We start from the raw sequence: 27,435 nt of genomic DNA on the forward strand, positions 1-27,435 counted from the left end.
TCAAACTCCCATGATGGCATTCTTGTCATATCCTATTAGTCAAGTCACACCACAAGGCTGCTGACCCAGATTCATCAAGATAGAAAAATAGACCACCTCTTTCGAGACGGTATAGGGATGGGAGAATACTGGCTGTATTTATTGATTTTTTTTTTTCCCCATCCTATCACAGATATTCCCCTCTATCTCTAAACAGTCTTTTTAAAATAACAGCTTTAACTATGTCTGTGTCTATAATTATACCTTTGCATCTTTTGTATATCTGTTTTATATGAATTTGCAGTTTGAAGGTTGAGTTTTGTTATTTCAAAAGACTTTGTTATTTCAAAGGACAACTAAAGGAGTGGAAAATATGAGTGGGCAGAAATTGTATCATTTTGTTTTCCTAAATTTAATCAAAAGCAATTTTGGTAAATATGGAATGGTCTCTTGTTCACTACTTAGTTTTCTCCAGCTCTGCTGGCTTACACATGTTAAATATTAATTTCTAATTAAAATAAGACCTTTTAACATTGCATTGTGTCCTACTTTAATAGGATGGCTGTGCTCAATCAGAAGTCTGTGTTGGATATGATTAAAGAGTTCAGAAGAAATTGGCACACTCTTTGTAACTCTGAGAGAACTACTGTATGTGGTGTGGATTCCATGCTCTTGGCATTGCAGCTTTCTATGGCAGAGAACAACAAACAGGTTTGTGGGTTATATTTAGGTGAACTTTGAAAAGAATTGTGTCCATGGTTACTTGAATAAACTTAGTCATATTGTTTTTTTGGCAATGTTTCCATCCTATGATAATATCGCTATACTGTTTCCACACGTGCCTCTGTATATCTCTGTCAAAATAGTATGATTGGATCTGAAATGATTTGTTTCAGAATTAAGGAAGATACTATATATAATTATATAATTTATGACATATCTTTGAAGTTTGAAGACAAATATGACACAATGAATGATTCTTATCGTTAAGGTATTTATTTTAAATGTTGTTTTTAATTAATTTTATTAAATAGAGACAAAGAATTGAGGGGGGAGGGAGCAGGGAGGGAAAGAGACAGAGAGACACCTGCAGCCCTGCTTAACCACTCGGGAAGTTTTCCCCCTGCAGGTGAAGATCAGGGGCTTGAGCCTGGGTCCTTAAGCACTATAAGGTATGGGTTTAATCAGGTGCACCGCCTCCTGGCCCCTGGTTTTTATTTTTTTATTTTTAATTTTTTTTTATTCTTTTTTTTTTTATTTATTTATTTTTTTAATTTTTTTTTTTAAATATTTATTTTATTTATTTATTCCCTTTTGTTGCCCTTGTTGTTTTATTGTTGTAGTTATTATTGTTGTTGTCATTGTTGGATAGGACAGAGAGGAATGGAGAGAGGAGGGGAAGACAGAGAGGAGGAGAGAAAGATAGACACCTGCAGACCTGCTTCACCGCCTGTGAAGCGACTCCCCTGCAGGTGGGGAGCCGGGGTTATGCGGTCCTTGTGCTTTGCGCCACCTGCGCTTAACCCTCTGCGCTACAGCCCGACTCCCCCTGGTTTTTATTTTTTAAGACTCTCTTCTCTGAAAGAAATTCTGAGAGGTACTCATACAAACATATATATATATTCACAGAATTTTGAGTGATTTTCTCTGTATTACAGATTAATTTTTCCCAAGCAGACTGTAAATTAGAATCATGTGGGAAGCTATTTTGACAGTAAATAGTAGACATCCTGAATCTTTATCCTTCAGTACCCTTGTTAAGCATTTTGTGGGTTATAGAATGATGTAAGATTCTACTAATGTTTATAAACTCCTATGAGAGTATTGCACAGACATTTTGTTTCCCTAAAAATTCTCTCCTGTATTTGTTCGTTCTTTCTTCCTTCAACTTCTTGCAACCACTGATCTTTGTGCTGCCTTCATAGTTGAGCGTCCCCCCCACCCCTGGTAAAGATGTGGCAGAGTTGTTGGAATTATGTAGTATGCAGGTTTATTATTATTATTATTATTATTATTATTATTACATTGGCCTAAATTACTTAGTGATAGGCATTTAAGTTCTTTCATGTCTTCATGGCTTGATAATTTATTTCTTTTTAGCAGAATATCATATTTCATTGTCTGAGTATATCCATTTATTTATCTGCCCACCTTGTTTTATTTGTCTTCTAGCCTGTATTCAATAAGATTTTTTTTTAATATTTTATTTATTTATTTTCCTTTTTTGTTGCCCTTGTTTTTATCATTGTTGTGGTTATTGTTGTTATTGATGTTGCTGAATAGGACAGAGAGAAATGGAGAGAGGAGGGGAAGACAGAGAAGGAGAGAGAAAGACACCTGCAGACTGCTTCACCACTTGTGAAGCGACCTGCAGGTGTGTGTGTGGGGGGCCTCAAACCGGGATCCTTACACTGGTCCTTGCACTTTGCGCCATGTGCGCTTAACCAGCTGTGCTACTGCTCAACTCCCTCAATAAAATTTTCAATGTTTAATAGTTTCCAACTTTAATAGTTACTGGATTTGCTGCTGTTATTTTCTTTATTTCCAAGAACTCTATTTAGTTTTCACTCTTTAAAAAATAATGTGTTCTTGCATCAAGAGTATATTTTCTCCTCTGAGAATATTAATAGTACTTTGTTGAGGTTTTCTACTTCTTGCATAATGCTTCCTTTACAATGTTTTTTTTTTTTTACATTTACTTATTTATTTTCCCTTTTGTTGCCCTTGTTGTTTATTGTTGTTGTTGTTATTGCTGTCGTTGTTGGATAGGACAGAGAGATGGAGAGAGAAGGGGAAGACAGAGAGGGAGAGAAAGATAGACACCTGCAGACCTGCTTCACTACCTGTGAAGCAACTCCCCTGCAGGTGGGGAGCCGGGGGCTCGAACCAAGATCCTTATGCCGATCTTTGTGCTTTGCGCCACCTGCGCTTAACCCGCTGAGCTAGCCCGACTCCCCCTTTACAATGTTTTTTAGTTTTATTTGGGAAGGATTTCCTTTCTTCTTGATTAGAGATTTTTTTCATGATAACCCTAAGCCATCCATTTGTATTTAAATAGGCCACTGAAATATTTATTGGAATGTTCATTGGAAGCTCTGCATGCAGGTTAAAGCTATCTTCTCTGATGGGGTGGTTGGTTGGAGAACTTCTGAACTTGACCAGTATCCTTAACGTATCCCCTTTTGATATACATGTTCCTCAAAACAGTATTCTTTCTTCTTACATGAATTGTATAAGACTGAGCTGCCAAGGCACCTGTAAGGAGCAGAATAAAGCGTCTTATGTGCTCTTTCTGAGTTTCATTAGGGTATTCTCATCTCCAGCTTGTCCAGAGTACAAACATCCAATTTTTTGGCAGGGTAGAAGACTGCTCTCCCCTATCATGGCAGAATTTAATCCATAGGCAAAAATTAAAATTAATTTCACTCAGAGATGATCATAATACTGAGGTACTTCAGATTGTTTTTTACTGGCAAATACTATCACCTTTTGCTGGACAAATTTTATTTTTTTCTAGTGGACAAAAACTAAGAACATTGTTATTTAGGGACTATTACTTTACGTGGCAGGATGGCCTAGAAAATTCTCTTTTTAAAAATTTTTTTATTGTTTTCTTTTTTAATTTTTTAAAAAATTTTTTATTCCCTTTTGTTGCCCTTGTTTTATTGTTGTAGTTATTATTGTTGTTGCTATTGATGTCGTTGTTGTGGGATAGGACAGAGAGAAACCGAGAGAAGAGCGGAAGACAGAAGGGGAGAGAAAGACACCTACAGACCTGCTTCACTGCTTGTGAAGCGACTCCCCTGCATGTGGGGAGCCAAGGTCTCAAACCGAGATCCTTTCGCTGGTCCTTGTGCTTTGCGCCACCTGTGCTTAACCTCTGCACTACCGCCCGACTCACAATTTTTTTTATTGTTTTATTATCTTTATTTATTGGATAGAGGCAGCCAGAAATCAAGAACGAAGGGGGAAATAGACACCTGCAGTCCTGCTTCACCACTTGTGAAGCTTTCCCTTTGCAGGTGGGGACCAGGGAGAGAATTCTCTTATTCTATGTTCCACCATTTTTGAGTTCAGCTTTGCCTCCTAAACTTTGTGCTCTGGATTCATAAAACGAAGATTCTTGGGGCTGGGTGGTGGCACTTCATTACTGGTGAAGAAGCAGTGCTACAGGTGTCTCTTTGTCTCCCTTCCCTTTCAGTTTCCATCTATATCCATATATAATATTTATTTAATATTGGATAGAGACAGAAATTGAGAGGTGAGGGGGAGAAAGAGGGGAAGAGACAGACCTGTATAGCTCTGCTTCTCCACTCGTGAAGCTTCCCCCCATAGGTGGAGACCAAGGGCTTGAACCTATGTCTTTGTGCACTGTAATGTGTATGCTTAGCCAGGTGTCATCCCCTGGGTCCCCAAATATGTATATTAATTAATTGGTTAAATATTTTTTAAAAGCCACAAAAAACCAAGGTATCTTGACATGATAGATACCAGGGGAACACAGGCCCCACCATTTGCTTGCCCCTTTGTATTGGCACTTTCTTGTTATTTTTGAACTTCTGTAGCTTCTCTTCTGGTATGGTTGAAAAAGAAGTTTCTTTTCAGTCATGTTAAAGAACAAGTTCAGAGGCCCCACACCTATGGACATCTAATCTTTGGCAAAGGGCCCCAGACTATTACATGGGGAAAGCAGAGTCTCTTCAACAAATGGCGGTGGAAACAATGGGTTGAAACATGCAGAAGAATGAAACTGAAATCACTGTATTTCACCGAATACAAAAGTAAATTCCAAGTGGATCAAGGACTTGGATGTTAGACCACAAACTATCAAATACTTAGAGGAAAATATTGGCAGAACTCTTTTCTGCATAAATTTTAAAGACATTTTCAATGAAACAAATCCAATTACATAGAAGACTAAGGCAAGTATAAAACTATGGGACTACATCAAATTCAAAAGCTTCTTCACAGCAAAAGAAACCACTACCCAAACCAAAAGACCCCTCACAGAATGGGAGAAGATCTTTACATGCCATACATCAGAGAAGAGTTTAATAACCAACATATATAAAGAGCTTGCCAAACTCAACAACAAGACAACAAATAACCCCATCCAAAAATGGGGGGAGGACATGGACAGAATATTCACCACAGAGGAGATCCAAAAGGCCGAGAAACATATGAAAAAATGCTCCAAGTCTCTGATTGTCAGAGAAATGCAAATAAAGACAACAATGAGATATCACTTCACTCCTGTGAGAATGTCATACATCAGAAAAGGTAATAGCAGCAAATGCTGGAGAAGTTGTGGGGTCAAAGGAAGCCTCCTACACTGTTGGTGGGAATGTCAATTGGTCCAACCTCTGTGGAGAACAGTCTGGAGAACTCTCAGAAGGCTAGAAATGGACCTACCCAATGACCCTGCAATTCCTCTCTTGGGGATATATCCTAAGGAACCCAACACACCCATCCAAAAAGATCTGTGTACACATATGTTCTTGGCAGCACAATTTGTAATAGCCAAAACCTGGAAGCAACCCAGGTGTCCAACAACAGATGAGTGGCTGAGCACGTTGTGGTATATATACACAATGGAATACTACTCAGCTGTAAAAAAATGGTGACTTCACCGTTTTCAGCCGATCTTGGATAGACCTTAAAAAAATCATGTTGAGTGAAATAAGTCAGAAACAGAAGGATGAATATGGGATGATCTCACTCTCAGGTAGAAGTTGAAAAACAATATCAGAAAAGAAAACACAAGTAGAACCTGAACTGGAATTGGCATATTGCACCAAAGTGGAAGACTCTGGGGTGGGTGGGTGGGGAGAATACAGGTCCATGAAGGATGATAAATGACATAGTGGGGGTTGTAGTGTTAAATGGGAAACTGGGGAATGTTATGCATGTACAAACTATTGTATTTACTGTTGAATGTAAAACATTAATTCCCCAATAAAGAAATAAATTAAAAAAAAAAAAAGAACAAGTTCAGTATTTCTGTAGTTTTAATTATTTTGTGCCTGTAAGAGTTTTTGTGTGTTTCCAATGGGACAAAGTGAACTGATTGTCTATTTTTGTTTATTATTATTTTTAAAACTTTCATTCTTTCATTTTTATTCTACAATATAAACAGAATATTACTATCTGGGGAGTAGTCTATTTTTAAATTACAATAGATGGTAGCTCTTCTTTCTTTATCAACCAACAATGTTTTTCAAGACCTCTTCATGTGCTGACCGACTGCAAAATTTATTGAGTTTATTCATTTTAAGTAAACATTTTTTTCACTGATGGCTCTTTGGAAAAAAATTTTCTTTGAAGATTTATTTATTCATTAATAATAGAAGGAGGAGAGAATACCAGACCACCATACTGGCACATCTGATGCTGGGAATCAAACTCAAGACCTTATGCTTGATAGTCTAGCACTGCCCACTGCATCACCTCTCATGTCACAATTTTTTATTTCCATTCAAACTTTTCTATATAGAAAGGAGTTGTCCTGGCTCCCCACCTGCAGGGGAGTCGCTTCACAGGCAGTGAAGCAGGTCTGTAGATGTCTGTCTTTCTCTCCCCTGCTCTGTCTTCCCTCCTCTCTCCATTTCTCTCTGTCCTATCCAACAATGACGACATCAATAACTACTACAACAATAAAAGACAAGGGCAACGAAAGGGAGTAAATTAATTAATTAGTAAAAAAAAAAAAAAACAAGAAAGGAGTTGTCCATGCACTGAACAAGAGGTTCTATAGGCACCATACTTAGTGGGTTTATATGACAGACACATCTTTAATTTTCAGTAAATTTTTATTCAGTACTGTTTATAATATGATACTAGGAATATAATAATACTGTAGTATTAATTCCGTACCTATATACATATATGTGTATGTATCTCACCAGAAGTACTACCAAAGTTCCTGTGCCATCAACCAAATGAAGCTCTTCACCTATATCCACCTGTATTCACTACCCCCTCTTCCCTCTGATAAGCACTGTTGTTTTCAGAGCGTAAGTTATCAACTTGGTTATTGTTAGGACTTTTCAAAGTATGCTGTTGTTATCTCTACCTCTTATGTGAGAGAAATCATTATCTGGTAGTTGCCTTTCACACATTTGTTTATTTTACTTCGTGAAAAATCATCTCTAGTTCTATTTTGTCCTGAACAACGCAAAGTCATCCCTGCCCTTTTTTTTTTTTTGATTGCAGGGTGGTATTCTATTGACTACTGAGATAGAGGAACAGCAACAGTGGGCAGAGGAAGATGGAAAACCACAGCATTACTTTGGCATATGTGTTGCCGGGGACTGAACCAAGGACCTCATGCTGTGGGTCCAGTGTGCCACCTCCCAAGCCTTGTAGCTCATAAGTCATCTGTTTAGGATCTTTATCCAGCCATGGGTGTTTAGATTGCTTCCTTATTTCGACAATTGTGAATAGTGCAGCTGTGAACTCATAACACATATCATTTTCTTACCTCTCCTGGTTAGATGTTGTCAGATGTTATAAGAGGTAGAAGTAGTATTTTATTTCAGATTCACTGGTAACTAGAATATTAAAAAGCTCTCAAATGCCTATTTGACTATTTTAGTATCTTCTTCATAATGTCATTTCCTAGACCATTCCAACCCTTTATTTGTTTTACTGTGACTTGTCGAGGCCTCTTAATTTTGAAAGAATGCTTCATGTATTAAAATACATGAATAATAAATAAATAAATAAATAAATGAAATATCAAAATACCTTTCTGTTGTTATCCTCCAAGGTGCTCCTTTTCCTTCTTTTTGGGGTGGATGTGTGGGTGGGTAGAGACAGAGAAACAGAGAGGCTGAAAGAGAGTGAAAGACACCACTACATCAAAGTTTCTTCAGTGCAGTGGAGGTTAGGCTTGATCCTGAGCTTCCACATGGCAAAGCAGCACATTAACCAAATGAGCTATTTTGCTTGCTCAAGTTTGCTCCATCTTATGTACTTTCTTCACTGAATTTACTTTGCTTACATTGTTTCACCAGCATTCATAGCCTAGATCTTTTTTTTTTTATCTTTATTTATTGGATAGAGACAGCCAGAAATTAAGATGGTAGGGGAGATAGAGAGGGAGAAAGAGAGACACCTGCAGCACTGCTTCACCACTTGCAAAGCTTTCCCCCTGCAGGTGGGGACCGGGGGCTCGAACCAGGTCCTTGAGCAATGTAATATATGTGCTCAATCAGGTGTGCCACCACCGAGTCCCTACCCTAGATCTTTTTACTAGCTATTTTTTCTCTTGTCCAATTAAATACACAGTGGTCATTTAATCATGGTGTCTTGACATCATTTAAAAAAAACATATTTAATCTTCTTTTTAATGACAGAGATACAGAAAAATAGATACAGAGAGAAATACCAGAGCACTGTTCAGCCTGTTTTTCGTGTGTGTGTGTTTATTCATTCAGATTCTCTTTCTACTTGTTAACTTTAAAAAAAATTTTTTTTAAGAATTTATTTATTCATGAGAAAGATTGGAGGAGAGAAAGAACCAGCCATCACTCTGGTACATGTGCTGCCGGGGATCGAACTCAGGACCTCATGCTTGAGAGTCTAGTGCCATAGCCACTGCGCCACCTCCCGGACCACAACTTTTTAATCTCATTTATGTAAGACTTAACCTCTGCTTCTTGAGTTATGGTCTCAACCTCTATCTTTTTTGGGGGAGAAACAAAATGTCTATTAATTAAAATTGTAAGCTCTTCATCTCCACTATCCCAGCCTTTAGGTTCATGATTGGTCAACAATTTGTTTGGCTTTGTATGTTAACTCTCTTTTCAACCACCAGGTTCCAGATGCTAGCATGATGGCGACCAGACTTCCCTGGACAGACAACCCCACCAATGTGTCCTGGAGCTCCGCTTCCCCAGAGCCCTTCCCCACTAGGGAAAGAGACAGGCAGGCAGGCTGGGAGTATGGGTCCACCTATCATCACCCATGTTCAATGGGGAAGCAGTTACAGAAGCCAGACCTTCCACCTTCTGCATCACACAACGACCTTGGGTCCATACTCCCAGAGGGATAGAGAATGGGAAAGCTATCAGGGGAGGGCCTCGATAGGATACAGAGTTCTGGTGGTGGGAATTGTGTGGAGTTGTACCCCTTGTATCCTATGGTTTGCCTGTGTTTCCTTTTTATAAGTAAAAAATTAAAAAAATATATGGTAAACTGTTAAAAAAAGATTTATTTCAAATTTACTTTGGTAAGATATGTACAGTACAAGTACTATGAAATACAATCCATCTTATATCCATCTGAGAATTAAGGAATTGAATATTTTCTGCACTCTTTCAAATATTAGCCAGCTGGCCTGTTTTCCTAGCAAAACATTTTTGGATTTAACCACAGACTCTCTCAATCAGTTGTTACTGGTTTGAATAATATAATATGCTGTCATGGTGGGCACCTGATCATGAAAACTGATATCTGAAGCACATTTTTATTACTATTTAAAATGGTTTTTTTTTGCAATCTTAATATAAACACTGTTAATCTAGTTAAAGCCTCTTCTCACAAGATGAAAAAATTGTTTAGTCTTTGACAAGTTATACTCAACAGAATGAAAATAAAATGTACATTTATAGCAGGCAAAATCTAAATTTATTTTTGAAATGAAGGATGTTGTATCAAAAGAATCTTAGGAGTTTTTATTTTTTCATTTGTTATTTTTTGTTACTTTTTAAAATTTATTTATAAAATGGAAACATTGACTAAACTATAGGATGAGAGGGGTACAACTTCACACAGTTCCCACCATCAGAACTCCGTATCCCATCCCCTCCCCTGATAGCATTTCTGTTCTTTAACCCTTTAGGAGTATGGACCCAAGGTCATTGTGGGATGCAGAAGGTGGAAGGTCTGGCTTCTGTAATTGCTTCCCCGCTGAACATGGGCAGGTCAATCCATACTGTGAGACTGCCTGTCTCTTTCCCTAGTGGGGCAGGGCTCTGGGTAAGTGGATCTCCAGGACAGATTGGTGGGGTTGTCTGTCCAGGAAAGTCTGGTCACCATCATGCTAGCATCTGGAACCTGGTGGTTGAAAAGAGAGTTAGTATACAAAGCCAAACAAATTGTTGATCAATCATGAACCTAAAGGCTGGAATAGTGCAGATGAAGAGTTGAGGTGTCCTCCATTTCATAGACACCTAGTAGGAATATTTTAGTTATATTTAGTTATATTCCAAAGGGCCTGTGGCTATACTAGTTTTTTTTTTTTTTCCCTGAGCCTGAAATTTGATATGCAAGTTATTGTCTGGGGAGATGATGTCATGGCTGCAAAAATGACCAGAAAGCTATATCAGAGAAGAGAGTAGCTGTCTAATATGGGAAAGGGGTATAAATACTGCAGACTGTAAACCCCATCAATTTGATGTGATCTGGGATGCATATTCAGCTTAGAAGCCTATGTGACCTCTGCATCCCTATAGATCTGAGTTCACATTCTGTGGTCATGAGTAGGAACATTCCAATCTGCCCCAATATTGACTCATCTTTCTCATGTGTAGCATAGAGTATGTTGTCCATCCTCCCTTCGGAGGGTGGAACATTCTCTACCACTGTTGATCCAAATTGAGGGCAAGGTCCTATGGAGGCCCACAAAGGGGTCCGTTTTGTTGTTCCTGATAGAGATGACTTGTAACAATGGAGAGAGGGATTTATTCGAGGTCTAGGCCCATCATGTCTGTTTGAGAATCTCAGGACTTCCCGACCAGGGAAATCAGGGCCCCAGCTGAAGGGGTGGCCTGATAGTGACTAAAGAGTCATCATTAAAGTGTGCCAGTCTCTTGCCCTTATTCAGCTTTTGCAGTCCTTGCTTTGATAAGGTTTGCTTTTGAGTGAGTGAGTGAGAGAACTGTAATAGGAAATTGATGAGGAAGGTATCTAACTCTAAGTAGAAACTATTTCATTATGAACTTCATACTGACTCACTGCAGACTATTGTGTACTTTTGCTTTCAGGTATATATTTTGCCCTAATTTATGGATACATGTGTACATATGCTCTAACTCACGGGAACTAGTCTATATCTAGGTTTTAGGACTCTTTTAGGTTTTTGTGAACCTCCTGGAATGGAATTAGAAAATTCTATAAGGAAAGGTCTCACCCGAGTAATAAGGGTGAAGAACTGACATTCCATGCCTGACATCTCTGGACACAGTCTGAAGTGAAGCATGCTGAGGTGGTACTCGTTGCCTTGATTAGGTTGGGATCGGCAGATGCAATATCATTTGGTATGAATTGAGAGAAGCATGCAGGGCAGTGAGACAAGTGTTTAAGAAGAAAATAGATAGTTATTGCTATAATCACATTATTTGGGTTAAGTTTGAAATATCCCTTTGATGGGATTTGCTATGTCATACGCAACATCACCATCATTTATGTCCTTTGACATTATTTGTGTATAGCTTTGCCATTGGTTGCTTCTGTTCTTCCTGGTCTAAGCTTTTAAGAGAGTCAAGGTATCAAAGACTCATCCTATGTATTAAAAAGCTGCAGTCTGTGCTTTAAAAAGTTTGAGACATTCAATCAGTTTTTCCCCTCTCGTATTAATTAAATAGTGATTTATAGGACTACAAATTAATAGGAGTGTACATAAACACCATTCCCACCACCAAAATACTGTGTCCCATCCCATCCCTCCCCCCCAACCTGTGAAGCCAAACATCCACCCTCAACCCAGGTTTTTTACTTTGGTGCCCTACTCCAAATTTAGTCAAATCCTGCTTTTAGTTCTTCCTTTCTGCTATTCTTTCTCAAATTATTTTTATGATTGGAATCATCCCATACTCTTATCTTTCTGACTTAGCTCACTTAACATAATTCCTTCTAGCTCCATTCAAGATGGGTCATAGAAGGTGGGTTCATTGTTCTTAATACCTATGTAGTATTCCATTGGGTATATATACCACAACTTTCTCAGCCACTAATCTGTTGTTGGGCACCTAGGTTACTTCCAGGCTTTAGCTATTACAAATTTTGCTGCTATGAACATACACATATCTTTTTGGTTGGGTGTCATGGAGTCCTTGGGGTATATCCCTAGGAGAGTAATTACAGGGTCATATGGAAGGTCCATGTCTAGCCTTGTGAGAGTTCTCCAGACTGCTCTCCACAGAGGCTGGACCAATTTACATTCCCACCAGCAGTGTAGAAGGGTTATTCTGTCCCCACAGCCTCGCCAGCATTCGTTGGTGCTATCCTTTTTGATGTATGCTGTCGTATGCGTTACATTGGTTTGTTCTAGCCCTCCCCAAACCAAGAGAATTGGATCAGTCCAATTAATTTCACCGGCCTGCTTGGCCCCGCCCCAAGGAACCCTGAGGGAGGGTTCCTGAGTTCATGAGTCCGAGAGTTCCTGAGTTCCAGAGTTCGAGAGTTTGAGGGTTACAGAGTAAGAGAGAGTTCCAGTGTGCCAGAGTTTCAGAGGGTTCCCGAGTACGAGAGTTCATGAGTTCGAGAGTAAGGGAGAGGGTTCCTGAGTTCGAGAGTGCCAGAGTTCCTGAGTTCCTGAGTTCGAGAGTTTCAGGGTTACAGAGTAAGAGAGAGTGCCAGAGAGACAGAGTTCCTGAGTTCCGGAGTTCGAGAGTGCGAGAGTGCGAGAGTTTCTGAGTTCGAGAGTAAGGGAGAGGGTTCCTGAGTTCCAGAGTAAAAGAGAGAGTGCTTGCGCCGCCGCAAAGAGACAGCAGAGTTCTGTTTGGTGATTAGTTTGTCTTAGTTTGTGAATCGTTGTTCCTGAATAAAGAAATACAGCTGCCCTGCCCAGCCGTTGTCTCCGCGTCTCTGTTCACCACCGTGAAGCTAGCCGGCCCGGCAAGAGCCTCAGAAATTTTAACAACAGTATGCCATTCTCAAAGAGGTGAGGTGGTATCTTAGTGTTGTCTTAATTTGCATTTCTCTGACAATCAGCGACCTGGAGCAATTTTTCACGAGTTTGTTAGCCTTTTGGATCTCTTCTGTAGTTAATGTTGTGTTCATATCCTCTGCCCCTTTTTGGATGGGGTTATTTGCTTTTTTTGTTACTAAGTTTGCTAAGCTCTTTGTATATTTTGGTGATTAGCCTCTTGTCTGATGTATGGCATGGGAATGTCTTATCCCATTCCTTGAGGGGTCTCCTTGTTTGTGTGATAGTTTCTTTGGCTGTGCAGAAGCTTTTCAATTTGATGTAGTCCCATTGGTTTGTTTCTGCTTTAGTCTTCCTTGCAACTGGGTTTGTATCATCAAAAATGCCCTTATGGTTTAGGTGGGAAAGTGTTTTACCAATGTTTTTCTCTAAGTATTTGATAGTTTCCGGTCTGACATCCAGGTCCTTGATCCATTTGGAGTCGATTTTTGTTTCAGGTGAGATAAATTGGTTCAGTTTCATTCTTCTGCATGTTTCAACCCAGTTTTCCCAGCACCCTTTATTGAAGAGAGCCTCCTTCCTCCATTTAATACTTTGGGCAACCTTGTCAAAGATTAGATGTCCTTAGGTGTGGGGGCTTTCAGTTCTGTTCCACTGGTCTGTGTGCCTATTTTTGTTCCAGTACCAGGCTGTTTTGATGATGATGGCCTTATAATATAGTTTGGGATCTGGGAGTGTGATGCCTCCATTTCTGTTTCTTTTCCTCAGGATTGTTTTGGCAATTTTAGGTGTTTTCTAGATCCAGATAAATGATTGTAGTTTTTGTTCTATTTTCTTAAAGAAGCTTGGTGGAACTTTGATGGCTATTGTGTTACATTTGTATATGGTCTGGTGAGAATATTGATTTTGATGATATTTATTCTTCCAATCCATGAGCATGGGATGTCTTTCCATTTCTTGGTATCAGTTTTTATTTCCTTGAATAGTGACTCATAGTTTTCATTATACAAGTCCTTCACTTCTTTGGTCAGCTTTACTCTAGGTATTTTATTGATTTTGCTGCAGCAGTGAATGGGAGTGATTTCTGATGTCTTCTTCAGATTTAATGTTTGCATAAAGAAATGCCACTGATTTTTGTACACTGATTTTGTAGCCTGACACCTTGCTATATTGCCTAATAACTTCCATTAGTTTTCTGCTGGATTCTTTAGGTTTTTCTATCATATCATCTGCAAACAGTGAGAGCTTGACTTCTTCCCTTCCAATCTGTATTCCTTTGATTTCTTCCTCTTGCCTGATTGCTATGGCAAGAACTTCCAAAACTATGTTGTAGAGTAATGGTGATAGTGAATAGCCCTGTCTAGTCCCCGATCTGAAGGGGAATGCTTTCAGCCTCTGTCCATTGAGTATGATGTTGGCTGTAGGTTTCTTATATATGGACTCCACTATCTTGAGGAATTTCCCATTTATTCCCATTTTTTGTAGTGTTTTGAGTATGAATGGGTGTTGGATTTTGTTAAGGGCTTTCTTTGCATCTATTGAGATAATCATGTGGTGTTTGGTTCTGCTTTTATTGATGTTGTGAATGACATTGATTGACATACGTATCTTGAACCAGCCTTGCATTCCTGGGATAAATTCCAACTTGTCGTGATGAACAATCTTTTTGATATACTGCTGTATCTGGTTGGCTAGGATCTTGTTTAATATTTTCACATCTATGTTCATCAGAGATAATTGGTCTTTAGTTTTCCTTTTTTGTTGTGTCCCTATCTGCTTTTGTTATCAGGGTGATGTTGGCTTCATAGAAGGTGGAAGGGTATGTTCCTCTTTCTTTGGTCTTATGGAAGAGCTTTAGAAGTATAGGTGTTAACTGTTTCCTTAGGTTTTGTAGAATTCATTTGTGGAGCCATCTGATCCAGGACTTCGTTGTTGGGGAGATTCTTAATAACTGTTTCGATTTCTTATCTGTGATGGGTGCATTTAGATTTAGTAGTTCTTCTTGATTCAATTTTGGAAGGGCATGTGCTTCTAGGAATTGTTCCATTTCTTCCAGATTCTCTAGCCTGATGGCATATAGTTCTTCCTAGAAGCTTTGCATGATTTTCTGAATTTCTGTGGAGTCAGTTTTGATATCTTCTCTATCATTTAAAATTCTATTTATTTGAGTCTTCTCCTTTTTTTTTTTTTTTTTTTTTTCTTTTTTTAGTGATTCTGGCTAGGGGGTTGTCAACCTTGTTTAATTTTTCGAAGAACCAACATTTGGTTTCATTGATCTTTTTTATGGTTCTTTTATTTTTTATTTTGTTTATTTCTGCTATAATTTTAGTGATTTTGTCCTTCTGGTTGCTTTAAGTTTCCTTTGTTACTCTTCCTCTAAGTCCTTAAGCCATGCAGTCAGGTCATTTATTTGATATTTTCTTGTTCTCTAAACTGTGATTGTATGGCTATTACCTTTATGCCAAATGCAGTCACCAGCCTCAGAAATTAAAACAATAGTAACTGTAGCTAGGATTGATGCAGTTCATCCAAATACCAGTTAGCCAAACAACATCTCCAGTCCATGAAAAAATAGCAGCCAAATTCAAAAGAAAGAGAAAGGAAAAAATGGAAAGTAAGAATAGACAATTAAGCAAATCTACTGTCCATGTAAATTCTAGGGATAGCAAGAGGAGAAAGGGAAGTAGAGAAGAGAGAGATGCCCACATAGTCTACTCTGATTCATATTTCTTCCCCCAAATTATTCATAAACAAGTATCAGTGAATTCTGAAAGTAAAAGAAGGAGGAAGGTAGAAGAGAAGAAAAGAAGGGGAAAAAAAGAGAAGATTTTTTTTTTTTATTTAAGAAAGGATTAATGGACAAAAACATAAGGTAGGAGGGGTACAACTCTACACAATTCCCACCACCCAATCCCCATAACCCACCCCCTCCCATGATAGCTTTCCCATTCTCTAGCCCTCTGGGAGCATGGACCCAGGGTCGTTGAGGGTTGCAGAAGTTAGAAGGTCTGGCTTCTGTAATTGCTTCCCCGCTGAACATGGGCATTGACTGGTCGGTCCATACTCCCAGTCTGCCTCTTTCTTTCCCTAGTAAGGTGTGTCTCTGGGGAAGCTGAGCTCCAGGACACATTGGTGGGGTCTTCAATCCAGGGGAAGCCTGGCCAGCATCCTGGTGGCATCTGGAACCTGGTGATTGAAAAGAGAGTTAACATACGAAGCCAAACAATTTGTTGAGCTACCATGGTTCCCAAGCTTGGAATAGTGGAGAGGAAGTGTTAGGGAGATACTCACTGCAAACTCTAGTGTACTTCTGCTTTCAGGTATATATTTTGCAGTAGTTTATGGATACGTGTGCACATAAGCTCTCTCTCACAGAATCTGGTGTATATCTAGGTTATGGGACTTTGTTAGAAAGTGAACTACCTGAGATGAAATTAGAGTGTACTATAAAAGGAAAGGTCTCACGCGAGTAATGAAGCTGAAGGGTTGTCATTCCACACGTGAAGTCTCTGGATACAGCCTGAGGTGAAGCATGTTGAGGTGGCAATCGTTGCGTTGGTTAGGTTGTGATCGGCGGATGCAATATTATTTGGTTTGGATTGGGAGATGCATACGGGAAAGTGGGCCCTATCTAAGGGTTCCAGGACTGGGGGAAGTAGGGGCTCTATAGTGAAGATGTGAGGTTCCTGCTGTCTTAGGGTTCAAAAAGACAATCGATAGTTAATATTATCATCACATTATTTGTTAATTGGGTTAACTTTGAAAAGTCCCTTTGTTATGGTTTGCTGTACAGTATCCAGTATCTTGTATATAGCTGTGCTATTGGATGCTTCTAATCTACTTGGTCTAGGCTTTTGAGAGAGTCCGCATATCAAATACATAGACTATATATTAAAAAGATTCAGTTTGTCTTTTGAGAAACTTTGAGACATACAATTGATTTCTCCCTCTCATATTAATTAACTACTGATTTATATGTCTACATTTTGCTAGGAGTGTACATAAACACCATTCCCACCACCAAAGGACTGTGACCCATCCCTCCCACCCACTCCCACCCCCCACTGGCCCAGGAAGCTACATGTCTACCCCTCATCACTGGGTTTTTACTTTGGTGCCCTACTTACAATTTGATCAGGTCCTGCTTTTAGTTTCCCTTTCAGATCTTCTTAGTAGATTTTTTTTTTTTTTATTACTATCTAGGAGGAGGGAAAAAGGAGAATGGAGGAAAGAGGTAGAGAGAAACAAGTCCCTCTCACAATGGATAGGACACCCAGTTACCTACTAATGGAAAAAACAACAACAGTTAATTTTGGTCAACCTGAAGAAGGAAGGGGGAAAGGGACACACATATATAATAATAGTAATAATAAAATAAGATAGAAAAAATATGTAACAGTCAGTCTGCTGCTTGAACTGCTCCATATTGGCTGTAGGCAGCCTGAGCAAAGACAGCAGATTGTAACTAATAACCAAAAAAAAACCCCAAACCTCCAGGTAGTCTTTCCCAGGCAGGGATGAGGCTCTGATTGGTCAGGTAATTTGTTACTCAAATAGAGCTCCAGCCACTTAAAAAAAAAGAGAAGGGAAACAAAAAGAAAAGGCTTGGAATGACACCCCTGGTGAGCCAGGAATCTTGGTAAAGAAAATGCTCAGGGGGGAAGCCTGCTAGGAGCAGCTGTCCAACCCCTGGGTGCTGGTTCTGGCATGGAGGACAGAATTGAGCTCAGAAATAATCAGAAGATTTACCCTTCTTTGTCCCCCTGGCCTCCGTTTTCCAACTCAAGAGTGAGTTATAGGACTCCTCCTTAGTGTCACCCTGAGGACCCCTTATTCTCCCTCCTGCTGAAGGACCAGTATCCTACCCTATCCAGAGAATCCCAGGTCACAAGCTGTTGCTTGTTGGAGGTCATGCCAGCTGCTGCTTGCAAGTAGCCATCTTGGCTCCGCCCCCTTATGTTATTACTTCTAACAGTCAACATGGGAATTATGATGGCATTGACATTAGTTAAAAGTACTTAAGGTTATCAAATATTAACAGTCACATGTTCCACCAATCGGTATTAAGTGCAACCTACTGTGCACCTGTCCTTGAAGTTTGCAAGTTAAAGCATTAATTGATTATCTATTTGCTAATTTTGCTATGTGTAAACTTGATATATTTTATGTTTTATAAGTTAAAATATTTTCTGTCTGGCTTTAAAATTATTCCATAGCTGAACTTTAATATTCTCTTCAACTTTCTATAAAAGTTGAATGTTATTTTACTATAACAGAATTCAGTTTATGCTTTCCATGTCAGTTATAATTTATATATATTTTTTACTTATTAATAGAAAGATAGAAGAGAAAGAATCAGACATCATTCTTATATACGTGTTGCTGGGGATTTAACTCAGGACTTCATCCTTGAGAGTCCAATGCTTTATCCACTCTGCCACCTCCCAGACCACAAGCAGCTTATTTTTGGTGTTTCCTCACTCCCACCATTGGTTTTCTTTTTTGACCTTCTTTCAGTTATAAGTTCTAATGTATATTCTAGCAGCCAACCTTTCATTTATTTATTTATTTTTGACATTTTCTTTTCCTTTCAGCACAGAGGAGAATTTACAGTCTGTCTCAGTGATGTCTTACTAGCCTGGAAATATTTAATACATGAGAAATTGAACTTACCAGTGGAAAATACGGAAGTGATTGACCATTATGAGAATATTAAGAAGACTTATGATGATTTCTTAAAAAATAGTAATATGGTAGATTTGATTGATGTTTATAAAAAATGTATTTTGACTTCTAACTGTGAAAATAATGCCACCATATCCCTGGTAAGTATTTTATAAAACAATTATATTTTATTTACATTAATATTTCGATTTATTTTATTTTAAACTGTAGTATTGGCATTTAAATTTTTTTAAGTTTTTTTATCTTTATTTATTTATTGGCAATAGTCAGAAATTGAGAGGGTAGGGGGTAGATAGAGAGGGAGAGAGACAGAGAGACACCTGCAACACTGCTTCACTGCTTCAACACTCGCAAAGCTTTCCCCCTGCAGGTGGGGACTGGGAGTTCAAACCCAGTTTTAATGTGCATCTTTTAATGGCATATGTTGGATAAATGGTTGTTATAGCTGTGGAATTTTAATAAGGGGGTGACATTTTGTTAGAGTGGTATGATGAATATATAAAATTATAGATTACTTCTTTGCACATGTATATTCATTGCTCTTTCTCTCTCTCTCTTTTTTTTTTTTTTTTTGTTGTTGAATGAACATATGCAGTACTGTTTGGCCTCCCCAAACAGCCAAATTTTCAATTCTTTTTTTTTTTTTTTTAAAGACAGAGAAAAGAGAAATGCAAAGACAGAGAGACAGAGGTGACACCAAAGCTTCACTTCACAATCCTTGGAACTCTTCCACTGTGTTCCATGGTGCTCTCATGAGATGCTGGTGCTCAAACCCAGAGCCTCTGATGACAAACTGTACCCTTTACTGCCTTATTTGCCAGTGGACTAAGTAAATATTAAAGTTCTTGGAGTAGCACCCATTGCATTTTTGTTTTGTCTCCATAAGGACTAATAAACCTTTAGAGTATGTTTAGATGTATTTAGTTTGTTTTAAAGTTTTGAAAATGTCTGTCTTAACATTTACTAACTGCCATGTAGTAGAAATTATAGCAATATCTAAATAATTGTGGCTATGATTAAAAGAAGTGTTTACTCTGTTCTGTATAAATATTATTTGGAATGTGGGAATAGTATTTTTCTTATAATAATAGAAACTGCCACAAAAGTAGTGTTTTAGAAAATGGAACTTTATTTTGATCTTTTCTTAAAGATATCTAGAATTAAGCATCAGGGGTTGATGTGATAACTGTGGTTATCAGAAACCTAGAATTTTTCTGATATTCTGCTCTCTCTAGCTCTTTACTTTTACCCCCAAGTTTATTTTATGGATTATCACAGCCACCACAATTCCAGGCATTATATCGGCATTTATCACAGTAAAGAGTAGGAGAAGAATATTTTCCTTTTAAAGGAATATAACTGTTGCAAGTGGGAGGTGGTAAAATGGATTTAACATTGGTCCTCAAGCATGAGGTCCAGAGTTTGATCTCTGGCATCCCTTGTGGCAGAGAGATGTCTGGTCCTCTCCTTCTCTCTAAATAAACAAATAAATAAATACGTATTTCAAAGCAAGAGATAGCTCTTTTGCTCCCATTTCATTGTGCAAAACTTAGTGCCAAGATGCTCAGCAGGGTGGGGAATATATAGTCTTTCTCTGGGAAGTAGGTAGTATACCAAAATAAAAACTAAAGCTCTGTCTATTACGGAAGAAGAGAATGAATACTTTTTGCTTGTCTTTCTTTCACAGGGCTGTCATGGAAACCCTTTGCCTTATAATTTTTTATTATTATTATTGATTTAATGATAGACAAGATTGTAGGATAAGAGGGGTACTATTCCATACAATTACCACCATCAGAGTTCTGTATCCCATCCCCTCCTTTGGAGGCTTTCCTATTCTTTATCCCTCTGGGAGTATGGACCCTGGATTATTATGGGGTGCAGAAGGTGGGAGGTCTGACTTCTATAATTGCTTCTCTGCTGGACATGGGCATTGGCAGGTCTCTGCCTTGTAACTTTTTCAAAACAACAAGCGCTCATGAAAACCCATCCTCCCCCCTCCCCCAACACACTATGGTAAGGATACTTGAGAGTGAGATAATCCCTATCTGTTTATCTTTAATTTGTTTGCTTTTAAAGGTAATCTTTGACTACTTGTTTGTAATTTAGAGAGCTAAATAAGCACAAGTATTGAATTGTAGGAGCAAAAACATCTCTTAGAAGTTACTGAGAGTAAAGTTCACCTTAGGGGGAGGAACATCTGGTCCAAAGTACCATATATGGCCTGCAAAATCATTTGGTCTGATCCTGCCATTGTAACTGGCAACTGAACATTTTGCAAAGCAACATTAGTGCTAATTTTTATTTGTTTATTTATTTATTTATGCCTCCAGGGTTATTGCTGGGGGCTGGTGCCTGCACCATGAATCCACTGTTCCTGGAGTCTATTTTCACCCCCTTTTGTTGCCATTGTTGTCTTATCATTGTTATGGTTATTATTATTGTTGTTATTGATGTCATTTTTGTTGGATAGGACAAAGAGAAATGGAGAGAGGAGGGGAAGACAGAGAGAGGGAGAGAAAGACACCTGCAGACCTGATTTACCGCCTGTGTAGCGACTTCCCTGTAGGTGGGTAGCTGGGGGTTCAAACAGGGATCCTTGCATCAGTCCTTGTGCTTCTCACCGTGTGCACTTAACCTGCTGTGCTACTGTCGGGCCCCACAGGCCTCAGAATTTTCAAGGCCATCTTTTAACAATAATTATGTAGAGTTCTATGAATACAAATGTTATTGGTAATAGACTGAAGTTTAATTTCATTTAGAACAAATTAGGTGATATATACCGGAACATCAATGATACTAGAACTAGGAATGATTTTTTTTTTTCAAACTAATTCAGAGGGCATTTTGTTAGTAATGTCTTATATTTCCTACAGAGTCAACTACTGGACTTTTTGTTTGACAGACAGTATGCAGTAGATAATGAATCTGATCTTTACATACCAACATCACCAATGAGCAAACACAGCCAGGAAAATGAAAAGGTACTGATAAATTGTGAGTAAATTTAAGTGGAATATGATCTCTTCAAAATCACTATACATATGATTGTACATTATGGTTATACAACTTTCAGAGTTTTTCTGGATTTGTGAAGAATACATTTGATTTGAAAGAAGCATGATAATAAGATTCTTCACCATTTTGAACCAAAGTAACAGGCTCTTGGAAAATGAAGTCTCATTCTCAGTATCAGAAAAATAGTTGAAGGTCCAGATTTCCAGAGTTCTTGGAACTTTACAACTACCATTCTTTTGTTTCTTGTTTTTTTGGAGAAAGAAAGAAAGATACCAGAACTAATCATCTGCTGAGCCCCCTTGGTGTTGTCTATGGTACTCTCTTGTGTCAACAGCAAACCAAAGGTGCACTGCTTTACCTGATGAGTCATCCATCTCTCTGTCCTTCACAATTTTTAAGTGACTGATTTGTGGGAGAATATTTACATTTGAAAACTCTATGCTGGCTACTAACTGGGTAGAGGCCACAATATATAGCATATAAGACAATGTGGTATTCTTGCCTGTCTGTCCCTCACACACAAACACATACAAATAAAAAGAAAAATGTATCTGTTTTGTATTTGCAGTAATGTGAGTTTATCAGGAATTCTAATACCAAGATTTTTTTTTTTTTTTTTAGAAAGGATTAATTAACAAAACCATAGGGTAGGAGGGGTACAACTCCACACAATTCCCACCACCCAATCTCCATATCCCACCCCCTCCCCCGATAGCTTTCCCATTCTCTATCCCTCTGGGAGCATGGACCCAGGGTCATTGAGGGTTGCAGAAGGTAGAAGGTCTGGCTTCTGTAATTGCTTCCTCGCTGAACATGGGTGTTGACTGGTCGGTCCATACTCCCAGTCTGCCTCTCTCTTTCCCTAGTAGGATGGGTCTCTGGGGAAGCTGAGCTCCAGGACACATTGGTGGTGTCTTCAATCCAGGGAAGTCTGGCCGGCATCCTGATGACACCTGGAACCTGGTGACTGAAAAGAGAGTTAACATACAAAGCCAAACAAATTGTTGAGCAATCATGGACCCAAAGCTTGGAAAAGTGGAGAGGAAGTATTAGGGAGGTACTCACTGCAAACTCTAGTATACTTCTGCTTTCTTACTTTGGTGCCATACTCCAAACTCAGTCAATTTCTGCTTTGCATTTCTACTTCTTTTTTTTGGGATGATCTCACTCTCAGGCTGAAGTTGAAAAACAAGATTAGAAAAGAAAACACAAGTCGAACCTGAAATGGAATTGGAGTATTACACCAAAGTAAAAGACTCTGGGGTGGGTGGGTGGGTGGGGAGAATACAGGTCCATGAAAAATGATGAATGAAATAGTGGGGGTTGTATTGCTAAATGGGAATCTGGGGAATGTTATGCATGTAAAAAAAAAAAAAAAAAAGGAATTCTAATACCAAGATTTATTGTGTAAATAAAAACATAAATGTAAGATGAAAATAGTTGTGTAAAAAGAAACTGCTGCAACAAGTTAAATCTTTGATAATCACCAGCATTTCTTTCCTTTTTTTTTTTTTTATAGATTTAATAAGATTGACAAGACAATAGGAAAAGAGAGGTACAATTCCACACAATTCCACCACCAGAGTTTCATATCCCATTCATTCCATTGGACACTTTCCTATTCTTTATCCCTGAGAGCGTGGACCCCGGGTCATTATGGGGTGCAGAAGGTCTGGCTTCTGTAATTGCTTCTCTGCTGGACATAGGTGTTGGGAGGTCAATTCAAACTCCCAGTCTGCCTCTCTCTTTCACTAGTGGGGCAGGGCTCTGGAGAGGTGGGGTTCCAGTGTACATTGGTGAGATCATCTGCCCAGGGAAGTCAGTTTGGCATCATGGTAGCATCTGAAATTTGGTGGCTGAAAAAGCATTAAACTATAAAGAAGAACAAATTGTTTAATAAGCAGGAACCTAAAGGCAAGAATACAGCAGATGAGATTTAGGGTTTCTGTTTTGGAGAAAGCTGGTAGGTCTACTTAAGTATATTCCAAGTGGCCCATGACTTTACTAGTTTTTGCCTGAGCCTAATAGCTAACATGCAGGTGGGCTAAAGATATTGTCTGGGGAGATGGAGTTGGTAATAGGATTAGAAAGTTGGATCAGGGAAGAGAGTAACTCCCAAATATGGGGAAAGTATATAAATGCTGTTAACTTTAAACCCCATCGATTTGATCTGAGGCCCATAATCAACAGCATTTCTAAGAATATAATGCTGAGTAGTTCTCCCATGAGTCCCATACTATACTGTGGGCTCAGCTGTATCTTTGCTTTAAGTATATAGTGTTCTCATTAAAAAAAAGATGGTAATTCTATTTTGTTAAATTTCTACTTTCCTCCTTTGCTTTTTGTTTATTTTTTTCATAGTAAAGACAAACTTTATTTGATATTGTGACACCCCTTTGTTTTTTAAAATTCTGTTTTCTGAGATAGTTTTATTACTAGTTTGTTGATGGATTCAATTTTGGGAGGACTATTAAAGTAGCAGCCATCATCATCATCTTTTTATTTTATTATTATAATTATTTTTTTCAACCAAATAATCATTTTATTCCATCATACAGACTTAGCTCCCCAATTTCCCATTAGTCGTCCTCCCTTTTCCTTACTGAATCCCCAAATATGCTGCAATAGACCAGAGTCCACTGAATGTATGCCCATTTTCAAAGTGTGACTGTAGCAGCTGAAGAAGTAGCTCAAGTGGTTAGACTGTAGGACTTTCATAAATTAATCCTAGGGTTGGCTCATCGATGCCCAAATGCCAGAAAAGTCTGTTAGTCTCAGTGTTCTCTTCTCTCAATAAATAAATAAATTTTAAAAAGTAAAAGGTGACAGAAAAATCATTAGACTTTTCAGGTGGTAATGGAAACTGACTCAGACAGAACTAAAACTAATTCCTGTTGACATAAAATATCATAGTGGTCCACAAGTTAGAATGGTCTTATGAAGGTCAGGTAATCAATGGAAGTTGGCTCAGGGCTCTCTCACAATTGGGTGTGTGGGTCTCCAAACCAATTATTTGATTACTGTGCTTGTTGTAGAATGTATATTTGGAATTAATGTTCCTAATATGTAGAAGGACCCTCTTCTTGATGCACTAACACATAGAAACATTATGTTAGCAAATGTAGAATGGCTTAATTGAAGCCAGTATAATTTCTTATATTTGGAAAAATAGTAAACCACCATTAAGATTAGTGCCAGAGTCAGACTTGAAGTATAAAAAGATTGTGACTCTTACTCAATCTACCTATTTGTCCTTTTGAAAAATGGACTGACGTGGAGAATAGCAGTAGATTATGGAAAATTTGAGAGAGGGGTGAGAGAGCCAGAACAATGTTGAGGATTAAACTCATGACCTCATGCTTGAGAGTCCAACAATTAACCTCCCAGGCCATAGCAGCCATCTTCTAAACTGTTTTTTATTATTTTCTTTTGTACTTCAATTTTCTCTTTTTACAGAGTATACTTTGAAGACTATTTCTATTAAATTTTTGATGTGACATTTTGAAGTCTTGCAAAGATATATTTTTTTTTTACCAAATGTCCTTAGTAATGTCCCACCAGCGTCTTCAAATAAACAAATGAAATGACTTTGAGAAGTAGTATGTTTGTTTCTCTACTTTATTTGACTTCATTTTATTTTCCACATGATACTACACTATTGCTTCAGAAGTTCTGCAGTAATGAAGGAAAAATAGAATAAAGGTACCCAATGAAAATTATCATTTAAATAAAATATTTGTATGTTAGTTTTAGCCCCAACTGCTTCTGTTGTTATTACTATTATTGGTGGTGATCACTGTGTGTAGGAAGATATGTGGTAGCAAAAGAAACACCTATATAAATTATACATTTCAATTCAGAAAAATGGATCTTTTTCAAACTGTGATTAGATATCTGTATTTCAGTGACAAGGGATAGGAAAGGAAACTTGGAATTGTCAGAAAGCTTAAAAAATTGTTCAATTTCTAACCTAACATTGCAAATACTTTGTGGTATGGATAGGGTCAGTTTATTAAACAAATAAACAAAACGGTATCTTTATTTTTGGTGTCTTGGTAAGAACTTCAGTCTTGTGGATTTTTCAATTTAGACCCTTGTTTCTGGATATCATAACTATATTTATGTGGACTGCTTTTCCAGAGAGCCTCTTTAAAACCCACTTACAAATACAAGAGTAGGGAAACCGTAAGTGCCATGTTATCTGACCATAATGACAGGGATAGGTTTCCAGTTGCAGCCATAGTTAAAAGAAATACTCTAACTGTGAGGAACTCAAGCTATTTTCCCGTGGTGTTTTCTTAGCATTATAGATCAGCACAAAATTTGCTAACTTTAAAGAATAAGTTACAAATGTAGGAGTGTATGCCTTAGTTTGTACCCCAAAAGATATAAGCATACTAGTAAATCCTCATTATGGTTGCATAGCAAAAGCATGGTGATAAACTTCATTAAGGTAAATGTGCAAATAGTAAAACTAAAAGTTTCTGATTCAGTGTGAATCAGAATCCTCTGCTTTGATTTTTGCCAGATTGTTTTTACTCTTCCCAAATGTCAAAGGAATAAATAAGAGATTCATTAGTTTTAGACAGATGTTAGACTGTGGAGTTAAGACGGAAATCTTTGCGTTATAGATTCATGGAAAGCATTATAATTTATTGAGACTTGTTGGGAAAAGAAAGCTAAATAATATTTGAGATATAAACAGAAAACTTCGGTGGCAATATGTATTAGCATCATGGAACTTAGCCAACTTGAACCAACTTTTTTCAGATAGAAATTAAACAATAGAAAGATGGAGGGAGGGAAAGAGAGATCACTGAAGCTTCCTCCAGTGCAATGGGGCCTGGGATCAGATTTGGGTGGCAGGCATGACAGTGCAGGTACACTATCCAAGTGAGCTAGCTTGCCTTCATTTTCTACCTTATTTTTATAAAAATTTAGGGTAGGTCTTAAAGATGATTTTAATTGTGTGTTATGTGCTCTAGATAGGTAACAGCATTCGACAGTAAATACTGTAGTTTGTACTTGCATAACATTTCCCAGTTTTCCATATAACAATATAACCCCACTAGGTCCTCTGTCATCCTTTTTGGTCCTGTATTTTCCAACCCACACAACCCAGAGTCTTTTACTTTGGTGCAATACGCCAGTTCCAGTTCAGTTTCTACTGGTGTTTGGTCTTCTGATCTTGTTTTTCAGAATCTGCCTGAGAGTGAGATAATCCTACATTCATCCTTCTGTTTCTGACTTACTTCACTTAACATGAATTTTTCAAGGTCCATCCAAATTGGCTGAAAACGGTGAAGTCACCGTTTTTTATAGCTGAGAAGTATTCCACTATGTATATATACCACAACTTGCTCAGCCACTCATCTATTGTTGGATGCCTGGGTTGCTTTCAGGCTTTGGCTATTACAAATTATAAGAAAATATGTGTACATAGATCTTTTAGATGGGTGTGTTGAGTTCCTTAAGATATATCCCCAGGAGACAAATTGCAGGATTATAGGGTAGGTCCATTTCTAGCCTTCTGAGAGTTATCCAGACTCTTCTCCACAGAGGTTGGACCAATTTACATTCCCACCAGCAGTACAGGAGGGTTCCTTTGATCCCACAACCTCTCCAGCATTTGCTGCATTACCTCTTCTGATGTGTGACATTCTCACAGGAGTGAAGTGGTATCTCATTGTTGTCTTTATTTGACAGTCAAAGACTTGGAGCATTTCATCATGTGTTTCTTGACGTTTTAGATCTCTTCTGTGGTGAATATTCTGACCATGTCCTCTCCCTATTTTTAGATCCTGTTATTTGTTTTCTTGTTGTTGAGTTTGGCAAGGTCTTTATATATTTTGGTTATTAGCCTCTTGTCTTATGTTTGGCAT

At 38.2% G+C, this 27,435-nt stretch overlaps 1 protein-coding gene across 19 annotated transcripts in view; it reads left to right on the forward strand.

Moving 5' to 3' along the window:
• PARPBP (PARP1 binding protein) overlaps nt 1–27,435 on the forward strand; it is a 71,333-nt gene that overhangs the window by 5,101 nt on the left and 38,797 nt on the right. For 5 of the 19 annotated variants that reach the window (XM_060194264.1, XM_060194265.1, XM_060194267.1 and 2 more), the window contains exons 2-5: nt 537–690; nt 9,824–9,960; nt 18,445–18,675; nt 21,412–21,519. In XM_060194264.1, the coding sequence (XP_060050247.1) occupies nt 630–690; nt 9,824–9,960; nt 18,445–18,675; nt 21,412–21,519 (537 nt within the window). In that variant the 5' untranslated portion in view covers nt 537–629. Of the gene's footprint in view, nt 1–536; nt 691–9,823; nt 9,961–18,444; nt 18,676–21,411; nt 21,520–27,435 lie in introns of those variants that run through there. The other 14 variants (XM_060194266.1, XM_007527927.3, XM_060194270.1 and 11 more) reach the window with 4 other exon arrangements.

This window comes from Erinaceus europaeus, chromosome 7 (genome assembly GCF_950295315.1).
Source record: "Erinaceus europaeus chromosome 7, mEriEur2.1, whole genome shotgun sequence".
NCBI lineage: Eukaryota > Metazoa > Chordata > Mammalia > Eulipotyphla > Erinaceidae > Erinaceus > Erinaceus europaeus.